At 37.7% G+C, this 22,964-nt stretch overlaps 1 protein-coding gene across 1 annotated transcript in view; it reads left to right on the forward strand.

Annotated features, from left to right (window-relative positions):
• The window catches only part of LOC122810810 (tyrosine-protein phosphatase non-receptor type substrate 1-like), a 172,598-nt gene that overhangs the window by 135,286 nt on the left and 14,348 nt on the right, over positions 1-22,964 (forward strand). The window contains exons 2-3 of the mRNA XM_044082371.1: positions 386-682; positions 14,154-14,450. Of these exons, the coding sequence (XP_043938306.1) occupies positions 386-682; positions 14,154-14,450 (594 nt within the window). The remainder of the gene's footprint in view (positions 1-385; positions 683-14,153; positions 14,451-22,964) is intronic.

A 22,964-nucleotide genomic window follows, 5' to 3' on the forward strand; every position in this document is an offset into this window, starting at 1 on the left:
TAGGGTTATGCTTAGGGTTAGGGTTGGGGCAATGACAGGGTTAGGAGTAGAAAACTTAAGTATGGTGGTACAGATTATGGCTTATGTGGAAATCCTTATTCATATTTTAATAACACAGTAAAGCAGTTACTTCTAACTTGTTATCTGATCTGTTTTCTTCTTGCATCCATTGTAACACCTTACTGATATAACACCATGATTCTCTTAACTTCTGTTTGACAAGTCCATGTTTACATATAAATACATCAGCAGTATTTTCTCATTTCATGACCAGAGTTAACTACTTATTACAAATTGTTTTGTTTCATTTGTATAGCCAATGGCTTTATATTTATTGTGTATATTTGTCATATTTTATTTATTCTTTCCATTTCATTTATTAAAGGGGAGCCTTCCCTTCCATCAGTTTCTGGGCCAGCAGATCAAGTTATGTTTAATACAAATGTGACATTAAGCTGCATATCTGTAGGATTCTACCCTGCAAACATCCTTGTTACCTGGTGGGAGGATGACAGAGAGTTTCATGTAACCAAACCAGATGTTCGTTTATATGAAGATAAGACATATCAAGTACAAAGTAACATTACCGTTCCAGCAAAAATAGACTCATTAATTACCTGCAGAATTAATCATACAGCATTACAGCAGCCTATAAATTCATCCTTCAAAATAAATGTGAAAGGTAAGTTGAGTACTGTCATTATAATTATTTTTCAGAAAACAATATCCCTGTGTTAGAGAATATCATAGTGGTGATCATCTTGCGATGTCAGTTGGCATGAATACGGTAAACATTTTTTTGGGGGAGTGTACACCTATGTGAGTACCTTTAGTATGTTCAAGTCCTAATATATTTTGCATTTTCCAGGTGATTTATAAAGAGATGAGCATAAGATTATTTTGTTAAGTGCAGTCTGAAAGATAACATATAATTAAATTGCATATACAATACCACATGCCCCGCCATTGTAATTATTTCTATTCAGTAGGTTAGACTTTGTATTTATAGATATGGGTTGTTTAATTTAACTACAGTTAATACATTTGTTAGTAAGGTGAGAACTGGTCTTTTACAGACTACTTTCAAACATGACCAAAGCAATAACACCATTGGGGTAAATGAAATGTGTTTGAAGTGGCATAATGGTCAAAGTGTTTACCTTACAGACAGAAAGTTCCTGGTTTGATTCTCATATGGGATAATTGCTCCAGTACATCATAACTTCGGCCCTGACCATAGCCCTCCTACGACTCTCCTTAACTTCATAACCACCACAAATCAAAGCAAAAATGAGGGAATCCTAGTCTCTGCAGTCTTCTTCAACCTATTGAAGATGCCTGACACCACTGCACACTAAACAGCTACAGCAATTGTTCTGTAGGTCTAGTTACACTTGGTTTGACAGCTACCTGTCCTGCAGACAACAGGCTATAAAATGGCAAAATAACATCTCTGCTTTCTTTTCCACAGCAATTAGAGTCCTTCTGGTCTCAGTTTTAGGCCTCTGCTTATTCATCTTATTTGTGACTGTAGTCCATTCATCAAGCAGATATGCAAAAGTCATCTGATATGTGGATGTCTCCACTTTGATTGATGCTGCTAAAAAGAGATGTCTTCCATCAACTGTCCCAGGATTCCCTTACCTCTGTTGAAACATCGCTATATGGTATCCCAACTTCTTCTAAACCCCAAAACAATCAAGGCTCAGTCTACCCTACCCAAAAATCTGTCCTCACTCTAACCTCCACAAACAACATAACCATAGAATTAGTTACACACACTAAGCTAATAGGTGTAATAATTTATAATAACTTGAAATTTAACTACCATGTAAAAGATGTAAAACAATCATCCAAAAATTGGCACTCCCTATGCTAGAAAATGCAATGATCCGGCTTTCTACATTCTAGCCCAACTCTATGCAGTCCCTATTATCACTAATCTTCAGGCAACTCAGATCAATTTACTTGAGCTATGTTACAACAAAGTCGTCAAATCTGATATTTATGCAGCATGCAAACCTCACCACGTAGTAATAGTAAAGCAGCTATACTGGCAACAACTGCCTCACTCCCTGAGTCTATCTCAACTACTTAACACACATAACTTTATTCACAAACTTGAAACATGTCCTGGCCTAACCCACATCATTTAACACTACTCACCAAACAGACCTCTTAACTTAGCAAGTAAAAACAACTCTTAATAACTAAATCATCAACTCTGCTGGTAACCCACTCTGTTCTTCCCATATTTCTGAAATATGGAACTTCATCCTGTTTGCCCTTAAACAAATACCTTAAGTGAAAATTTTCAAGTCTGAATTAAAACAATGCCTGATAAATGCATTGCTGTCCTCCTTCTCATTTCCTGGCTAGGCAAAAATTCAAATCTGTATATGCAGAGCATTCTAAGCTTTAGTATCCCTCACCTTATAAGCTTTACTATCCCTCACTTGATCTAAGGATGCTATATTGACATATATTTACAGGTTGTGTCTATCATCCCTTTTCCCTAAATCACTTACTTTCCTCTCCCCATTCCTTAATACTTCATACTCTTCACCATACTTCCTCACCCCCACTAATTTTTATTACATATATTCCCCTTCAAAAATTTCTGGTTCAGTACCTTGTTCTTTTCACACCTTCTTTCATCTCCTTTCAAATCGCACCCATTGCTTTGCATACTTTTTTCCTTAAACTTCATTTTTTGAAAGCATGCTTTCACTAAAGACATTCTCTTCTCTTTCCTTCATCTTTCTTTGTTTTGACCATGGTTGTACTCATGCATTAGCGTTGATTCACGACTAACACAATTGTTAGCTATTGATAAGTAATGTTTAATTCTGTTTAAAATTCGTTGTCATTTTTCATACATTCTCTTTGTACCTTTTGTACATATATTATACTTGGAACTTTTCTCCCAGGGCCTCTGGCAAAAAGGGGCAACTTACCCACACATTAAAAATCCCTGTGAATAAATGTCAATCAGTCAATAAATAAATAATGTCTGTATGGTCAGTGCAGTGTAGCCCACTGGAAATTAGGAAAAAAACTGGCATAACAAGAGAAATTCCATGTAGACATGGGTAGAATATAAATAATTCAACTTACACAGTGCTTAGAAATCAGGACTGAACTCTGGAGTTTAAAGGAGGAGATCTTCCTGCTGAATCATGTTATTGCTAGCCAGTTCTGAATAATTTGTGTAAGGACTGGATGTTGTTGTTTGTCTTTTGGCTTTTCCCAGTAAGGTGTTGCCACAGTGGAACTCCGGTCTGCTAATGATAGGCCCAGCTGATCTCGAGGAGAACCTCCTCTTGTGTGGTGGTAACAACGCTACCGCCATATCACCGCGGCATCCTGTGTAAGGACTGGATGTAATGATATATATTTATTATTTTTATAACTTGTCTCTCCAAAGAATATAAGGACCCAGGTATATATTAGCAAGGTCTAGAATTAGGTGCCAGTGAACGTAATTAAATCTATAATATATGTCTTTGGTGATATGTAGGTTAGAGGCTTTCTGTTTGTTTTTGTTTTTTTATGTTACTTAGAAATCACATGAAAAGTAAGCATTTTTAGATCCATAGCACAGTTTAAAAAAACGCTAGTTTTCTATGCTTTTAGTTCAAACCCACAGCACTTCTCAAACCCCTGTAACAAATTGCTGACCTAGAACAATTAGTTTAGTCCAGCATGCATGTTTAAAATTGGATAAATATCACCATTGCTAACCAAATGAGATATAATGATCCAGACCTCTGTTATGTCCTGGCTATACAACACAATTTATGACTTCACATATTACCAGACCATTATAAATAATCTCTATGACTCCAGGCCACTGTTTTTGGTTCCAAAAATAGCATATATATATATATATATATATATATATATATATATATATATATATATATATATTGGTGTAATCTTATAACTAAAGGATCCCAGGTCTTATCCATTGATAACAACATATAGATCCCTTCTGTCTGACTTAAGCAGAGCACCCCGGTAACTGCAATATTGTAATCACTTGGTATCATCACGTCTCCAACACTAACAATGGTAAAACTCCAGATAAACATGCAAATCTGTCAGAATGTCCACACCTGGGATTGCTTAAGTCTGTGCTCCATGAAAATATGCACCAGAAAAAAGGTGCATCAAGTAAGCTGAGCAATATATTCCAAGATAAAAACAATATACTAAGTGCTTTTGTTTTTCACCCATGAGCTTCCCATGATAGATCTTTTAGATGTAGTGATTGTCTTCACCTGCAGTTTATTTTATTTGTTTTTATTTGTATTTATTTTCTTGGGCAGAGCACTGATCTCCATGGACCTTTTTCAGACTTACCCCAGAAGCAGTGTTGGGTTAAGTGACTCACTCAGAGTCAAACAGTTAGGCAATGGAGAGAAAAGTCAGGAACTTAGAAATGATGAGTTGGTCTGTTTTTTGGGTCATCAACAAAAAGTGTCGTAAATAACTGGGTGTGCTGTGCTATCTCAGTACTTATCATGCCATCATTCAAATAATATTCTCTTCTATCCAAAATATGGGTCAAAAAACTTCACTTAATCAGCAAAATGTAATCAAGAACAAGCAGTTGTGAAATATAATAAAACAGGTCATAAGTTTTTTTTAAAAAAAATAATAAGTGATATAAAGCATCAGTCAGTAGAATAAGAGCAAATCTTAGTCACAGTAGATATATTTTCTCAAATGCAGGTGAAGTTGAGGAGTCACAGTTTGATTTTACTTTCCAGCAGTTTAATTTCTGAAACTAACCAGTTTGAACTACAGAAACAAACAGGAAAACGAGAGAGAGAAAGAGAGACAAAGACAGACGTCAATAGAGAGATAGTGAGAGAGAGAGAACTTCTGTGTTACAGAGAATTTTTCTATCATGTATCATAGGGAACCTCCAGAAAGTAATGAAATCAGACAATGTGTTGGAAATGTGATGACAATCCATATATGTGGAGGGATGTGCTTACAGAAGAATTAGCAGTGGTATATGGAAGAAAAATTGAAACACAAACAGATGTAAGTGACTTGGGCACCCAGGTTGATAACAAACTGACTTTTCACCACCATATTTATTTATTTAATATTTGTTAACCAGGAAAGTCCTAACTTGGAACAAAGCTAATTTTCAGCGGAGGCCTGGGGAGAAACACTCCAGATACATGCCTTTTAATCTGGAAGGAAACCAGATCACCTGGAGGAAACCCACATGAATGCAGGGAGGACATGTAGACTCCACACAGAAGGCATCCCAGCCAAGAATCAAACCAGAGAACCTCTTGCTGTGAGGCAACAATTCTACCGCTCCACAACTGTGCCACCCATATTGCATCCATTGTATGGAAAACTTTCTACATGGCCCACCTCATTTGTAAGAGTATCTCGACCAGGGACATGGAAGTCATAACATCCTTGTATTCTTCCCTTATAAGACCAATTATTGAGTATATTGCCCCTTTCTGCATGTACCTCAAAAAGTGCATTCAGGGGCTGGAGAGAACACAGACGTTCCTCACCAGGAAAATCCAAGGCCTCAATCATCTGCCCTACACAGACAGGCTAAAAGCCCTATCCCTCCACTCAGTCTCATACAGACTCTTCAAATGCTGCCCCCTGTCTTAACTACAAAGCAATCTTCGACCTCGCTTTGATGGGACTGCTGCATATCCACAAGTCGAGCTCCACTCGAATAACCAGCATGCGTGACCTCAATCTGGTCTGTAACATCAATAGGACGTGGTGGCACAGATTTGTGTCCCAGATACTCACCCCTTCTGTGCAGTAGACCGCATCTCCACATTCAGCATAGTACATCATTATCCCTTTTTAAGCACAACCTGGATAACTGGATGGGGAACAGAAAATACACCCCTAGAATTCCACTTGTGTCCCTGCTGGACAGGGTCATCGGGTGCTGACTTGTCAGAACATGGGCTAAGTTCTTGGCTAAGCTTGTAAGGGCCTCATGGACAATAGCCTAGTAACATACCATGATCCTATCATCCTAGAGTTAGATGTTTTGTTTGTTCAAACTGGACAAGGGAAATAGAAATGGGATAAACCTGAGAGGGTGGTATGCAGTTCACAGTGGAATTGAGGAAGAAGATTGCAAGGAGCTGTAAATAACAGATATATGAATAAATTGAACGTTTATGACAGATGTAATTGGGCAAAAAATAGTGAGGATTGCAAGAAGGGAGAAATATGGGCAAGGACAGAGAAACACTGTAGGGTTTAGAGAAAATTAAGTTTCCTTTGCGTCAATAAATTAATAGAAGTAGGAAAGATGATGTGGAAGTCTTAATGTATGATGTCAAAGGAAGGACAATTTTTTTAAGGAAAGTGTCTGTGGAGGGGTTAAATTTAGGTACTGGAAGTTGGCTCTAGATAAAGTGCTGCCATCCACCCATTAACATTTTTTTAAGTATCTAGGCGAGTTTGGCTGCTAATTTCACATGGCAACTCTATTGTTCAGAGGGTTCTTTAGCAACCTGTAGTTTATGCTTGATATGGACTTGACAAAAGCAATCTAGATTTGCTCGACTTTTGAAGGTGGAATAATGCATTATCAGGGCCCTGGGGAGACAAAAATGGCAGGAGGTTTCTCCTGTTTTTTAATTTTTCCAAATTTTTTGCGTTTCTAATACCATGAAGGGAATGAACCCCATTCTTAATTCAAAGTACAATTAAAGTTCATGAAATTAGTATATTTTCAGTCTTTGATATTAGCCATAAGTGCTACTCGCAGCAATTGCAATGTGCCAAGTTATGACTCCTGTAATTCGTACAGAGTTACATGTATTGGTAACATATCTAAATATGATTGTCGAGTCTTTTTTATGAGCGCATTTGCTCCTACTACTATTGGAACTCTCTGGGTATCTTTCTTCCACATTGTTCTCGTTTCTGCCTGTATATCCTGATATATTATGACTTTGTGTCTCTCTATACACAAGACACTGTAGTCAGTGGGTGTGGCAACTTCAATGATCAATGTGACTTTTTTCTTTTTTCATGGACCACTATATCTGTTTTTCTAGCATCTATCTTTTGAACTGTCGGTAATGGATGATCTCAGGTGATGTAGACTTCATAATTTTCTATGATGCTTTGTGACTCACATTTCTAGTGTTTTTCAGCCACTTCAATTAATGTTTCTACAATCACCACTATAATAGTCTTGCCACATTATTGTGCCTTTCAGTATACAGTCCTTCTCCCATTAGTATATTACAACCAGCAATGAGGTGCGCAACTGTTTCCAATTCTGTTTTACAAAACCTACATTTGTTTGCTTGTTCCTCCCACATGTTCAATGCACTTTTTAAATCAACATGTACATAGCCCACTATCTTGTACCACCAGTATAAACCTCTCATCTCTTGGTTTGAATTCGTCTCTCCTTAACCATTCCTGCATTCATTCCTGATCAACATAATATTCTTCCAGAAGTTTTCTATACTTGCAACTATATTTATGCATTTTCCACATTTCTTGTATTCTCATCTGATCCTTCACCTTATATTCTTTCATTTATTTTTTGGCACATTTAGTTGCTGCCTGATTTTTATCTAATTAAAGTTTGTTTGCCACTTCTGCTTGACATCGATATGCATCTGCCCGACTAAGCAGGGAAGTCATCTTAGATTTATTCTCCTCGTGTTTCAAAACTTTCACTACATTTCAGTCTTGTGAGGTCAGCGGATATGTGTGGTGTCTCACAATTGCAGATCTAAACATGAAATCAATTTCAAGGAGATCCATCCCTCCTTCAGAACGGGGAATATATAATCTTTGCATGCAATGAGTTTTATAAATCATTTGGTGAGCATGAAGCATCCTTCTTGTTTTCCTGTCTAATCTATCCAACACATTTTGGGGCCAGTCAGTAACTCCAAAAGTGCAAAGTTAGGACAGGAAGAGCAAGTTGGTTTATAGCTTGGAGTTTGCTCCTAGATGTCAATGCTGTTTTCAGGATTAATTTAAGTCTTCTAAAGTATTACTTACTGAGTTTTTATTTGCATTTGTTCATGTTTTATTGCTGATCCTTTATCAATTCCAGCATATTTATATACTCCCTCTTGCTCAAGTCCTTGTATATCACACTCTTGTTGCAAACTGATGTTTTCTTGGTGCTGCAGTTTTCCTGCTTTAAAAGTTTATTTTGCACATTTATCAAGACAAAATGACATTCATATATCATCTGAACAAATTTTGACAACTTGCAGTTGTGTTTTCAATTCCTCATCTGATGAGCTATACTGTTTTAAATCAGCAACAAAGAGAAGATGAAAAGTCTTTATATTTTGTTATTTTCTAGGAGACAAATTATAACTATGGCCTAAGCTGTTAAGTAGACAGCTTAATGGGTTAAGGACAAGGCAGAATAGCAGCGTTGACAGAGAGTCACCATGGAATACCCCCCTTTGAGATTTTATCCCAGGAATAATAATTTGTCCTTTATCATGGCTAAATTGCAAATTGGTCTGCCATTGTTTCATGGTCACTGTAATGCAGTCGATCAGTGTAGGGTATATGCTATACATTTTAAGCACTCTTTTATCCATGAATGTGGGATACTATAAAATACTTTTTTGCAGTCAATCCATGCCATACTTAGATTCTTTCCGTTGTTACATTTTCTCTGCTATAACTTTAACGACAAATAATTGTTTGTTCCATACGACTTTCTTTTTTTGCCCTTTTGTTCTATTACCATAATTCATTTTTCTTCTAAATGACTATAATCTCTGTTAGCATTAATTCCAGTGTGAGCATATAAATAGTTCCTACTCATGGCTAAATCTTTGTGTAAAGGTGTTAATACTTTTAACCAGAAGTTAGATATTGCACCTGGGACTGGGGTGTTCCAATTAGAGGCTTTTCTTAACTTTGTTTCAATCTCTCTGGCTGTTACTTCATCCCATTTCATATCCTGTACCTTTAAACTTCTTATTCTTTCTTTTACTTCTGTCCATTTAGCATCTTTGTTATGTTCCACAGAATCTTTATACATCTCCAAAATGTATCTCTTTCTTCTTTTTCTGGTGGTCTTTCAATTCTTTCTACCTTGTTTCCCAATTCTATATAAAACTTTTTTGAGTCATCAAAAACTTGCTTATTTTGTACTTTTCCTTTATATTTATTTGTGTCTTTTAAGTTTGTCCACCTATGCTGAGATTTTTATTTTGTTATTTGTAATAGTGCATAATAGATCCCGATCTGTTCTAATACTGCTCATTGCTTTTATCGTGTTTTTTATCTGTTTCCTCTTCTATACTGTTCTAACAGTGACAATTCTTGTATTTTTCTCTGTGCTATACTTCAGTGATTGTATTCAACTTCTTAACTTCCTTTCCATCACTACCATCAGTTCTTGTGGTAAACATTTATCAATCATTAATTTAGTTGCACAGTAATATATCCAGTTTACTTCTGTTATATCGCAATGATCTCTATGAACACTCCTAATTACGGATTTACTTTTTTTTATCAAACTTCTGACGTTTTGGGTTTTATTAACCTTCTACAGTCTGTTTCTTTCATTGATCTTAATAACTCTTCTCTTAGCTCATTTTCTTCTAAACTGAGGGCACATTTTTTGTTTTCCATTTTCTGTAGGCATTTTATAGACTCACTGGCCTGTCCCTCCTCAACATTAACTGTATCAGAGTTTCCACAGTTTCCTGTTCCTTCCCTTGCTGTCCAGCTTCAAGTGAATGTTTATAGTGGTTTCCAGTGGAAGGCTCTGAAATATCTTCATATGGCACGTGACAAATTGTTTCCCATTCCACTGTTTTCCCCTAAATTTGGAGGCCCATTGTTCTATCTTGTGGTACTTTCTGAATTAGATTTTCTACACTGAGTAATTCACTTCAGAGGTACTTCATAACCTCAGTTTCTATTTCTTTAACTTCTCCATTACTTATCTCCTTTTCTACATTTCCTCTTTGTCTTCTTATTTTTTGTATTGTCAAGTTTTCCATGTCTGGATTCCTTTGCCTGTATTTCCCTTGAAATATCTTTGCTGCTGCTCATTTTGTATTGATTAGTTTTGCTTTCTTCTTTCCATAGATATTACACCATATTCAATCTGTTTTCCTTTCCCATGTTCATATTTCTTAATCAGATGTCTCCCGATCTTCCTATTTCTCCTTACTTTAGAGACTCATTGCATCATGCTGCGATATAAACTGTGTTAGGCCTTCTACACCAAATCCTTCACTTTGCAGGCACTCCATAACTTCAACTTCTATTTTTTTTACTTCTACTTTACTAATGTTTTTTTCTACATTTTCTGTTTGTGATATTATTTTTATTGTCAATATGTCCATGTCTGGATGCCTTTGACTGCATTTCTCTTCAAATATCATTGGGACTGTCTTCTTTATGTTGATTAATTTGGCTTGCTCCTTTGCATAAATATTGCACCAAATCAAATGTCTCTTTCTTTCCCATGACCATATTTCATTTTTATATTTTTCAAAAATATCTAGGCTTTGTTGTTTACATTTTCACAATTCCTCAGAATCTTCTTTTTGCAAACAGATCAAAGTTTCTTGGTCTATATACTGTTTTTCACAAATCTATTGTATTACTGACCACAAATTTTTATTTCTACCTTCTGACAGTTTTTCTCGTGAAAGTATTTTTCTTTCCTCTAATTTCTCTCTTAATCTTTTTGTATATCGTGTGTCTGGTAATTGTGGGTTTTTTGCATAATAGTAACAATAGATAATTTCTTTATTATTCTCAATAGTCTACTCTATCATCTTTATGTCTCTTCTTTGGGCTATCAGTTTTTGTGATTTTTGCAGACTTCTATTTCCTTCATCAACAGGAGGGCCATCCTACCCCAGGGTGTGACCTGGCTCCACTGTAGGAATGTTTCCATATTTTGGGGATTCTTCACTGTCATTTTTTTCAGTCCTGGCACCAGTGCACCTACCATGATTGGCCAGTTTTCATCCTGGGTGTTGTGTACCCAGCTATCATTTTTAATTTTTGACCTAATTCTGTCCATGATATATGCAATGTAAACACCGTTTATATATCGGTATTGTCATGCTGAGATTTTGTGAAAAACAGGGTCTACCTCAGGAAGGTACTCATCAAAACCTGAGGATGAATTCAGTTTCAGCAATACTACTCTCCTTTGCTTGCTGACTTATCTCTCCATTCATACCCTCTCCTGCTATATAGGTACATCCACGTGTGTGTGTGTGTGTGTGTGTGTGTGTGTGTGTGTGTGTGTGTGTGTGTATATACATATATACACACATATATATATATATATATATATATATATATATATATATATATATATAGGTATAGATATAGATGTATAGATAGATAGGTATACGAATATAGATATAAATATAGATATATACGGTTGCACTTCATTTTGGCAAATCTGCTATTATCAACAAAGTAATCTGATGTGTTTTTGATTGACTGGAGTTTTGATCCCATGATGGGAAATGTCAGTGCTGGGAACATCAGTCTTCCATGTGGTGTATGAGGTTGGCTTGCATGAAGGTGTTTTGTTTTAATGAGTGCTGGGTGAAGTCGTTAGATATTCCAAAGACCTCCCTATTAATGGTAGAGTGTGTGTGCAAGTGCCAGCAAGTTATGGTTAGAATAAGGGCTGAGAATGGGGACAGATGTGCTGTGTGGTTATGTTTATGTGAAGTGTGTGCTTCTGTGTCTTGTGGTACTGTTAAGGAAACAGTTTACATAAGGTAACAATGAGAGTTGGACAACACCTCTCAAATGTTTGTATTTTACAGGAATGTTTCTATTTTCAGGCTTGATTTACTCCTGCACAGAATATCCGTCATGTTAGACATATGTATATATTTTCAGACATGGTTTACACCTCCACAAAATCTTATGAATCCCCTTCATCACATGTGATTTTTTAAAGCTCCTCAGAAACAGAACACTACATTACATGGCAAACATACTAGTGGAAACATTAATGTAAAGTAAGAGGACACACATATTACATCTCCCCTTTTTTGAAGCCAGAATAAATAACCTTATGCAGTAGAATTTTGCAGTACAGTTCATTAAAGTCTACAGCTTTTACGCTAACTCTTTGACAATGTGCATATTTATATTTTGCATCATTTTTTTCATATTTTGTTTTTTAAACTTGTGCTTCTGAGATGTATCCCACATTCCTACGGGAAGTGAGAAGAGTTATGTGCTATTTGCTTTTCAAATATCATCTTAATAAGGTGCTCATATTTTTAGCTGGATGTTCATACATTTCAAGGATCTAGGTTCATCCAGGCTGAGAGGTATTGGTTAGGGATAGGGGCAGTGATAGGGTTAGAAGTAGTATACTTGAGTATGGTCGTTAGGGATAGGCTTATGGTTAAGGGCATTAACAGACTTAGGCTTAGTGCACTTAAATATGATGGCTATCATAAGAGTTAGGGTTAAGGGCAGTGATAGTGTTAGAAGTAGTACACTTGAATATTGGGGTTAGGGGTAGGGTTGGGGCAGTGACAGAGTTAGGAGTACTGCACTTGATGGTTGTTAGGCTTAGGCTTAAGGGTTGAGTTGGGACAGTGACAGGCTTAGGAGTAGTACACGTCAGCATGATGACTAGGGTTAGGGGCAGTGGTTGGGTTAGGGATAGTACACTTGAGTGTGGTGGTTAGGGTTTGGGTTAGGGTTAGGGTTAGGGTTAGGATTAGGATTAAAGGCAGTGGCAGGGTTAGGAGTAGTACACTTGAGTATGGTGGTTAGTGTTAGGGTTAGGGATACTGTCAAGGTTAGGGGAGGTGACAGTGTTTGGGTTAGGGTTAGGTTTAGGGTTAGGATTAGATGCAGTGACAGGGTTAAGAGTAATTCTTTTCAGTATGGTTTTTAGGGTTAGGGTTTGGGTGAGGTTAGGGACAGTGACAGGGTTTGAAGTAGTACACGTGAGTATGGTGGTTAGGGTTAGGGTTACGGCTGGGGTTAGGTGCAGTGGCAGGGTTAGGAGTAGTACACTTGATTATGGTACTTATGGTTAAGGGCAGTGACAGGGTTAGGAGTAATACACTTGAGTATGGTGGTTAGGGTAAGGGTTATTGTTAAGGTTAGGGGAGTGACAGGGTTGGGAGTAGTAGACGAGTATGGTGGTTAGGGTTCGGGTCAGGATTAGGGTTTGGGTTAGAGTTAACGTTATGGCTGGGGCAGTGACATGATTAGGAGTAATTCACTTTAGTATGGTGGTTACAGTTAAGGTTAGGTTTATGGTTAAAGTTTGGGTTAGGGTTGTGGGCATTAACAGGGTTGGGAATAGTACACTTGAACATGGTTTTATGGATTATAGCTTATGTGGAACTCCTTGTTCTTATGTGAATAACACAGTAAAGCACTGACTTCTAACTCGCTATTGGATCTGTGTTCTTTTTGCATCCATTGTTTACACCTTACTGATATAATACAATATTTGCCTATTAATGAAATTATATATAGCCACAAATTGGTTGAACCCAGCCCAGACATCGTGGGAAAATTTCAGATTGTTGGCAATAAAACACATCTTAGCACATAAACTGTTAATTATTGATCACAAGAAAAATATCAACAACATAAAAATATGGGAGCAAATTTTTAATATTATTTTGGCTTAAGAGGTTACTATCCACTTTTTCTCGGGAACCAGAATATAGTCTAAATCAACCTTAGATTAGATAGAAAATGTACAGAAAAGACAGATTGTTGGCTTGGATTTGTTAATGTTGGATTTTTTTTTTTTTTTTTATTTTCCTTTTGATTGTTAGTGCTGTACCTTTGATCAATACATGAGGTTGATATATATGTGAAATTAACCAATGGAAGCATTTTGTATATACTGTATATAATGTGTGAATTTGTAATATGGTTGTGAAAAATAATAAGAAATGATTATTGAAAAAAAAAATAATACAATGATGCTCTTAAGTTCTTTTTGAGAAGTTCATGTTAACATGTAAATACATCAGCAGTATTTTCTCGTTTCATGACCAGACCTGACTACTTATTATAAATTGTTTTGTTCCATTTGTATAGCCAATGGTAACTCATTTATTATATTTGTCATATTTTACTTATTCTTTCCATTTCATTCATTTAAGGAGAGCCTTCCCTTCCATCAGTTTCTGGGCCAACGGAGCAAGTTATGTTTAATACAAATGTGACATTAAGCTGTATATCTGTAGGATTCTACCCTGCAGACATCCTTGTTACCTGGTGGGAGGATGACAGAGAGCTTCATGTAACCCAACCAGATGTTCGTTTATATGAAGATAAGACATATCAAGTGCAAAGTAACATCACCGTTCCAGCAAAAATAGACTCATTAATTACCTGCAGAATTAATCATACAGCATTACAGCAGCCTATAAATTCATCCTTCAAAATAAATGTGAAAGGTAAGTTGAGTATTGTCATTATAATTATTTTTCTTGTGATGTCAGTTGGCCTGAATAAGTTAAACAGTTTTTTGGGGGAGTATACAGCTGTGTGGTTACTTGTAGTACGATCCAGTCTCAATATTTTGCATTTTCCAGTTGACGTAAAAACAGATGAGCATAAGATTATTTTGTTAAGTGCAGTCTGAAAGATAACATATAATTAAATGGCATATATAATACCACATGCCACTCCTTTGTAAATATTTCTGTTCAGTAGGTTAGACTTTATATTTAGAGATATGGGTTGTTTAATTTAATTACAGTTTATGTATTTGTTAGTAATGTGAGAATTGATCTTTTCCAGACCATTCCAACCATGACCAAGGCAACACCAATGGGGTAAATGAAATGTGTTTGAAGTTGGCATAATAGTTAACATTTTTACGTTACAGATGGAAAGTGGTTGATTTGATACTCATATGGAATAACTGATTCACTACAGCATAACATCTGCCCTAACTATTGCACTACTATGACTCTCCTCAACTTCATAACCATTACAAATCAAAACCCACTTGGTTTGACAGCTACCTGCTTTTCAGACAACAGGCTATAAAATGGCAAACTAATATCTCTGTTTTCTTTCCCACATCAACTGGAGTTCTCCTGGTCTCAGTTTTAGGCCCCCACTTAATCATCTTATTTGTGAATGAAGTCCATTCATCAAGCAGATATGCAAAAGTCATCAGGTATGTGGATGTCTACACTTTAACTGGTGCTGCTAAAAAACAGATGCATTCCATGAGCTATTCCAGGATTCCTTACCTCTATTGAAACAAGGCTATCTGATTCCCAACATCTTCTAAACCCCAAAAACAATAAAAGCTCAGTCTACTCAATCTGAAATACCTCTCTACCTGAAAATATCTCCTCACTCTAACCTTCAGAAACAACATAACCATATAATTAGTAACCCACACTAAGCTACTATGTGTAACACTTCATGATAACCTGAAATTTGACTACCATGTAAAAGATGTAAAACAATCATCCAAAAATTGGCACCCTATATGCTAGAAAATGCAGTGCTTTAGTGTTACATGTTCCAGCCCACTTTTATGCAGCCCCTCTTGTCATTAATCTTCAGGCAACCCAGATCAATCTTCTTAAGCTACGTTACAACAAAGTAGTCAGAACTGATACAAATGTAGCATGCAAACCTCACCACTGTGTAACACTAAAGCAGCTTTACTGGCAAGAACTGCCTCACCCCTGAGTCTAGCTCAACTACTTACCACACATAACTTTATTCACAAACCTGAAACATGTCCTGGCCAAACTCACACACTTCAGCACTCAACTCGCCAAACAAACCATTTACCTCAGCAGGTAGAAACTATTCCTAATGACTAAATCACCCACTCTGTTCTTCCCATATTTCTGAAATATGCAACTCCATCATGTTTGCCCTTAAACAAACACCTCACGTGAAATCTTTCAAGTCTAAATTAAAACAATACCTAATGAATGATTTGGTGCCCTCCTGCTCATTTCCTGGCTAGGCAAACATTCAAATCCATATATACAGAGTATTCTAAGCTTTACTATCCCTCACCTTATAAGCTTTACTATCCCTCACCTGATTTAAGGATGCTATATTGACATATATTTACAGGCTGTGTCTCTATCGTCTCTTTTCCCTAAACCAATTACTTTCCTCTCCCCATTTCCTTACCACTTCCTACTCTTCTCCCTACACCCTTATCCCCACTTATTTTTATTACACCCATTTCCCTACAAAATGTCCTGGTTCACGACCTGTTTTTTTCCCCACCTTCTTTCATCTGATTTCAGATCATATCAATTACTTAAATACTTTTTTTCCTCAAACTTCATTTTTAAAAGCATGTCTTCACTAATGACTTTCTCTTCTCTTTCCTTCATCTTTCTTTGTTTTGACCATGGTTGTACTCATCTATTATGTTTTAGTCATGACTTATGCAATTATCTATTGATATGTGCTGTTTTCTTTTGTAAAACTCTAGGTTTTACTGTGTTCTGTTTGTATTCATTCTGCTTAAAAGTCTTTGTCATTTTTGATATGTTCTTTTTGTACCTTTTATACATGTAATATACTTGGAGCTTTTCTCCCAGGGCCTATGCTAAAAAGAGGCAACTTACACCTACATGGAAAATCCCAGTAAATAAATGTCAATCAATAAATAAATAAATAACGTCTGTATTGTCAGTGCCGTGTAGCCCACTGGCAAGCATATATTTTTGGAAATTAGGAAAAACTTGGCTTAACAACAGAAATTCCATGTAGACATGGGTAGAATATAAAGAACTCAACCTATACAGTGCCCTGAAATCAAGACTGAACTCCGGAGTTTAAAGAAGGAGAACTTCCCGCTGAATCATGTTGTTGTTAGCCAGTTCAGAATAACTTGTGTTAGGCTACTGCATATAATGAGATTTATTTAATTATTTTTTTATAACTTATTTGTCCAAAGAATATAAGGATCTAGGTATATATTAGCAAGTTCCAGAGTCAGGAGCCAGTGAAGGTCATTAAAGAACAGAAAATCTATAATACATGAGAGTAAAGCATTTAATTCAGTATTTGGTGATATGTAGGTTACAGGCTTTCTAGCTGTTTCTTTTTTATGTTACTAAGAAGTCACATGAGAAGTAAGCATTTTTAGATCCATGGCACAGTTTAAAGAAACGTTACTTTGCTATGCTTTTAGTTCAAACCCATAGCACTTCTCAAACCCCTACAACAAATTGCTGACCTGGAACAATCAGTTTAGTCCAGCATGCATTTTAATATTGGATAAATTCCACCACTGACAACTAAATGAGATTTGGAAGATAATAGATTCATAGGTTCATATGTGTGTAATAGGGTAATGGCCCTGAATCCTTTACAAGCCTAGCCTATAGAAGTGCCCTGGCACTGTGCCGCCCGATGTTAATTCCCAATGCCTCTATCAAGTACAGCCACTGGAGCGATCCCCAGGGTGAACTTTCTATTTCCCAGCCATTCATCAAGATTTCCCTTGAAAAGGGTCAGTGAGGTGCTCTGCTCGACATGTATGGGAAGTCTGTTCCAGAGCATCGGCAGTCTCTGGGTTATGAACCTGTCCCTCTAGCATGTTCTGTTGATTGTGATAATGAGGTTGAGGTCTCTGGATCATGTGGTGCAGAGGGATTGGGATTTCTTTAGATGTAGCATTTGTAACAGAGCTGGGTCAGACATGGCTTTGTAAGTCAAGCAGAGATCGCCCATTAGTAAACGATATGAGAAAGAGAATAGCTGGAGTTTTTTTAGTCTTTCCATGTGGGACATGTGTTTAAGGCCTAGGATCCTCTTCATGAGGTACCTTTGTGGCATTAACAGCTGTTGCATGTGTCTAGTTAGGTACATGGCAAATGGGGCATTATACTTGATGATTGGTCTAATGATTGAGGAGTAGAGAGAGATGATGACCCCTTTCTTCCTGGATGCATAACCCTTGATACTGAGATGTGCCACATAGAAGGACTTTCTGATCATAGTGGCAATGTGGTGGTCTAAGGAGAGGCTGCTGTCAACCTGTGTCCTCAGATCTCTTATAACGCCTTCAGTCTTCTGTGGGCTCCCATCGATGTGGGAGTTAGTGGGAACTGAGTTTATCCCAAAGGGGATAATAATTGATGATGGATTTTTTGGCATTAAGCTTAAGGCCATTGTTTCGACACCAGTCATTGGTCTCAGTGAGGCCTTTCTGTAGGATGTCTACATAACTTGGGGAGTTAAAAATGGCTCCCAGCTTGTAGTCATCTGCAAACTTAGTCTGCCAGAGTCCCTCCATGTTGGACTGGACTTTATAAGTAGATGGCAAACAGGAGAGGACCCAGGAGCAATCCCTCTGGGACTCCACTCATGACTGGTCATCAGTCTGACTTGGAGTCCACTACTTTCATACTGTGGGTTCTAGCTGTGAGCCAATTTGCAGCCCACCTAGTGATACAGGGGTTGATGCCTAGTTTGGTGAGTTTATCAATAATTCCTAAGTGGAGAATGGTATCAAAAGCCTTGGCCAGATCGAAGTCGGCTGTATGAACTGCCTTGCCCTCATCCACAGCTCTGGTGACTGACTCAAAGAAGTCAACTAAGTTCAGCAGGCATGATCTACCTTTCACAAAACCAAATTGAGTGGGATCTAGAGTTTGGGGATTCCTTATGTCCTTATTAATTAGGTCCGTGATGATGCACTCCATAGCCTTACATATCAAATTCATCAGGCTAATAGGGCGATAATTCCCAGGGTCTGTAGCTGCTCTCCCTTTATGGAGAGGGATGACTGTAGCAGTGTGCCATTCAGTAGGCACAAAGCCTGAGATGAGGCTGTGATTGAACAGGGCACACAGATATGGTGCCAATTCACTTTGTAGTTCATGTAGAACACATCCAGGGATATTGTCGGGTCCCATGGAAGCTGTATTCTTGGCCTTGGACAATGCAGCTTTAACCTGTGCTGCAGTAATGTTGGGTGCCTGCCATTCCTCTGGTATTGTGATTGTTCTTTTAGGGTGGGTGAGAGGGGTAAAGTTGTCACTGAATCTGTCAGCCAGTATGTTGACAATATCTGTTGGCTCAGTAGAGGAGGCACCATTGTGCAGTAACTTAGAGCAAACTTGGGTATTGCCATGGAGATTCTTGATATAACTATAGAAGGCTTTGTGGTTGTTTTTAGTGTCTGTCACAATTCTGCCTTCATAGCTGGCTTTAGAGGTTTTGATGAGGCATCCCAACTTTTTGTTGCGGCTAATAAGGGAGTTTTTCCAGACTTAGGACATCACCTTTTTCTGCAACAGTTTCTTCCTTCTATTTTAGAGTTTTTTAATGGCAGGGGTCCACCAGATTGGCTTTCTTTTTTTGGAGAAGAGCATCTTGGGTCTGTTGGGTACAGGCAGTTCCATCCATTTATGTAGTCATCTAGTATGAGAGTGTTGGTTTGAACCCTAATAGTTTCCAGGGTGCTTAGGAAAGTGGAGTTAGAGTCTTTGGACATGTTTGGGACCTATAGCAGGCTACGACCTGAATTGCTGTCTTACCTAATGTTAGTTGTAGCTGGAGTATCTCAGATGCATTATGCTGGGCTACTAGTCTGGAGCTTCAGTCCATGATCTGGTGTCAAAAGGTGTGGAATAAGTTATAGCCTAGTAGTGCATGGGTGCTTTCTGCTGCTTTAAACCAGGTCTCCATTACAGCATAAATGTCAATGTTCTCCATTTTGAGGTGTGCTTCGAGTAAGTGCATCTTGAGATTTAGACTTCTAGCACTGAGCAGCATGACCCTCAGATTGCATTTATTTATAGCTGTTACAATGGTAATTTGGTGCTTGGAACATCGCCTAAAAAGGCACTATGGGGGTGGCAAGAGCCTTAGCCAGTATCCAGAAACCCAGGGGTGACAGATCCAGGCCATCTCTGGCAAAACATTGAATTCTGTCAATCATGTCATCCCAAGCAGAGAGATACTGGATCCCTTAGAATGACACCAGAAACTTTGCCAGTTGTCGAAGTCAATCATTTTCTGCTTGCACTGTGGTATCATTCTGGGTGATGGTAGGATGCTGCTCAGAGCTAGGGTCATACCTGCCTGGGACACATATTCCGAAAGCTCCTCCATGTCTCTTTTCATATAGTTCAGGGTGGTGCATCTCAGGTCATTCACACCCACATGGACAGTGACAAAGTTATACTTGTACTTATTGCAGAGTGACCTGAGAGCATGTATTATGTGTCTGATTCTGGCACCTGATAGACAGCTGAATGTTACCTTCTCCTTATTCAGCCTAGTGAGTGGGACATCAGTGTGCCTCACTATCAAGTCACCTATGATTAATATATTGGGGCAAGCTTTTTAACCTTAGGGGCTTAGGTTGAGGGGCACACTGTGTAGGTGAGCTATGTGTCTTGTGGTGTGTGCAGTGTTGTGGTGGTTGAGTGCGTCTCTCCCTTGGAGGTCTCTGCTGTTTCGGTAGATTTCTATTGAGAGCCTCCATGAAGGTGGGTGTGTGGTTTGTGTTTTTATGTGGGAGCTGTGATGGTGGGTGTCCTGACGGGCTATGGGATGCATGTGGTGTGGTGCAGGTGTTTACCTTCTCCTCTTGACCAGCTATTCTGACTTGGCTTCAGAGTGCGTGGCTTCCAATTTGGATAAATAATTGCATCTCTCACAAGTCTGAGTGCTGGGAGGTAAGAGGAGAGGGTTGTCTGCATACATGAGGCAGTTGCTGCACTGCCTAAGAATGCCCAAGTTCACCAGGTTAATAATAGAAAGCGAGCACTCCAAAGGACACCAACTTTTTTCACAAACAGTTAAGCGCTTTCCTCTCCACTACAGAGACTTCCTCAGAACAAAAATCACAACCTTACCCAACCAAGATAAATACACCCATAAATTATTCAATTAAGTAACAATTAAAATGCTTAAAGCAATATCAAACTTCCGATGTTAACATAGTTCACCACATTGTTTTAAAAATTCTTAAAAACAAGATTTAAACAAAATGTTACATTGTTTTATGTTAAAAATGTGTTTACATAAATTGACAAACCAAAAACAAAATTTTTTAAAAAGTTTTTTTAAAAACCTAAGTTCTCAAATAAACTAACCTGAAATTTGGTCAAGTTTAAGAATGCTAGCAATACTAATGGTTTCATTGATGCCTGGAAATCTAGAGGCATCCATAAACAATTGCCATTTTGTTTTTATTGATCTTATGACCCTAATGATTAAATATAATAGAATCAAAATGGACAATATTGTTAAAGAACTGGAGGGTTTAGACCAGTCTATTAAGGCTGATAATGAGTTCAATAATGAAAAAAATCTTCCTTTATACCAAAATATTCATGTTCAAATCAATTCCATTTGTAATACAATTTATGCACGAAAGGAGAACAAGTTAAAAAGAGATTTAAAAGAATATCAACAGGACCGTGTGTATCCCTTTTCCAGAGGGTATGATCAACAGGGGCGGAGTCTGGATACGGGTAACGAAGAGGAAGTGACGAGTGAAGAATCTAATCGCCAGCGGGGGAGATTGCAATGTACGTATTCAGCAGTTACCCAAGAAGAAGTAAGGCGATCAGATCGCCTTAGAGACAAGGGAAGTGCAACAAACGCTTCTTCATCTTCTTTTTCAAGTTCTGGTAGGGGTCGACAGCAAGAGTTGATACAGGGGGTGAGGCCTAAGGGCCCAAGGACAAAAAACTACTAAAATATGGCGAAAATGCGGTGCCGCCACCTTTGTTTTTTTTTGAGTTGCAGTGGTGGTAATGGTGAGCATGTGGCTCCAACTGGGACATCAACAAAGAATTTAACACAAATGGAGTGGGTCATACAAATGAGAAATTTGCCGAACTTGAAGGTACTGTTCATGATATGAATATTGCTGCTATTAATACCGCAAACAATATGGGTACAGCATTTGACATGTTGAGTTGTGTGCTGATTCATTCATTAAATGGGGGGAAATGTATTCATTATGAAGTGACCGAAAATCCTGACATACACAATGTTGAAACAAATGTAATAGGAAATGCTAATGTCCAAATGCATAGCGATTTACCCAATTTTATCTTTGAGAGGGGGGGGGGGTTATGGAATGTGAGACTTTTGTTGGTTGTGTTAACACAATTGATTGTGGTACCTATGGCATTGAGAATGAAAAATTAAACAGTAAGAATGGGAGCGATGGCAGTCCCATGCCAATGGATCCTGACCTAGAGGGTTGGGAGGTTAGACATAATGTTGGTAAAGAAAAACATAAGGGTGGTGGTCAGGAATTTGACAACACACTTATGGAATTATCTGTTTACGCTGACACTAGCCAGGGGGTTTTGTCTGACATTGCCATTGGAAACAATTTAAAAGTTATAGAACAGGTTTTTAATGAGCCTGGGTTGGCAATTGGTGATGAAACAAGTGGTTATTATATGGCATTAACTAAAAGCACCGACAATCAGGGTGACGAAATGTTAAACATACTGGTGGACTGTTTGGATAAACAACTTGAGTTAAACATGGTGGGTCCCGAGATAGTGATTAATACCAAAGGGGATTTTAAAATTTACAACTATTCAAAGATGGAAATTAAAGCGGTGCACGTGGATTTTTTAGCAAAAGGATTCACATTTGTCCCCTGTAGAAAAGGAAATCTGGTGGAGTCCCTTATTGATTTAAAGAAATATACAAGAAAATTAAACTTAAACATTTGGTTTGGGCATGACACAAATATGCGGGTCAATTAAAAGGAAAATGTAAAAAGCCTTGTACTTTTAATCCACCTTTAAATAAAATAGTGGAATTGTTTGAAAAAAGTTGTGAAAAAGAAATAAGGAAAAGGTATAGGTTCAATACACAGGCTGATTATTCGAATTTAACAGAGGAAGAAAAGCAACTCATGCTCCATTTAGTCAAAGACCCCGCCATTAGATTTATGAAGCCTGACAAGGCAGTGGGGTAGTGGTCAT

This window comes from Protopterus annectens, chromosome 9.part0 (assembly GCF_019279795.1).
Source record: "Protopterus annectens isolate FY-2018-M chromosome 9.part0, PAN1.0, whole genome shotgun sequence".
NCBI lineage: Eukaryota > Metazoa > Chordata > Ceratodontiformes > Protopteridae > Protopterus > Protopterus annectens.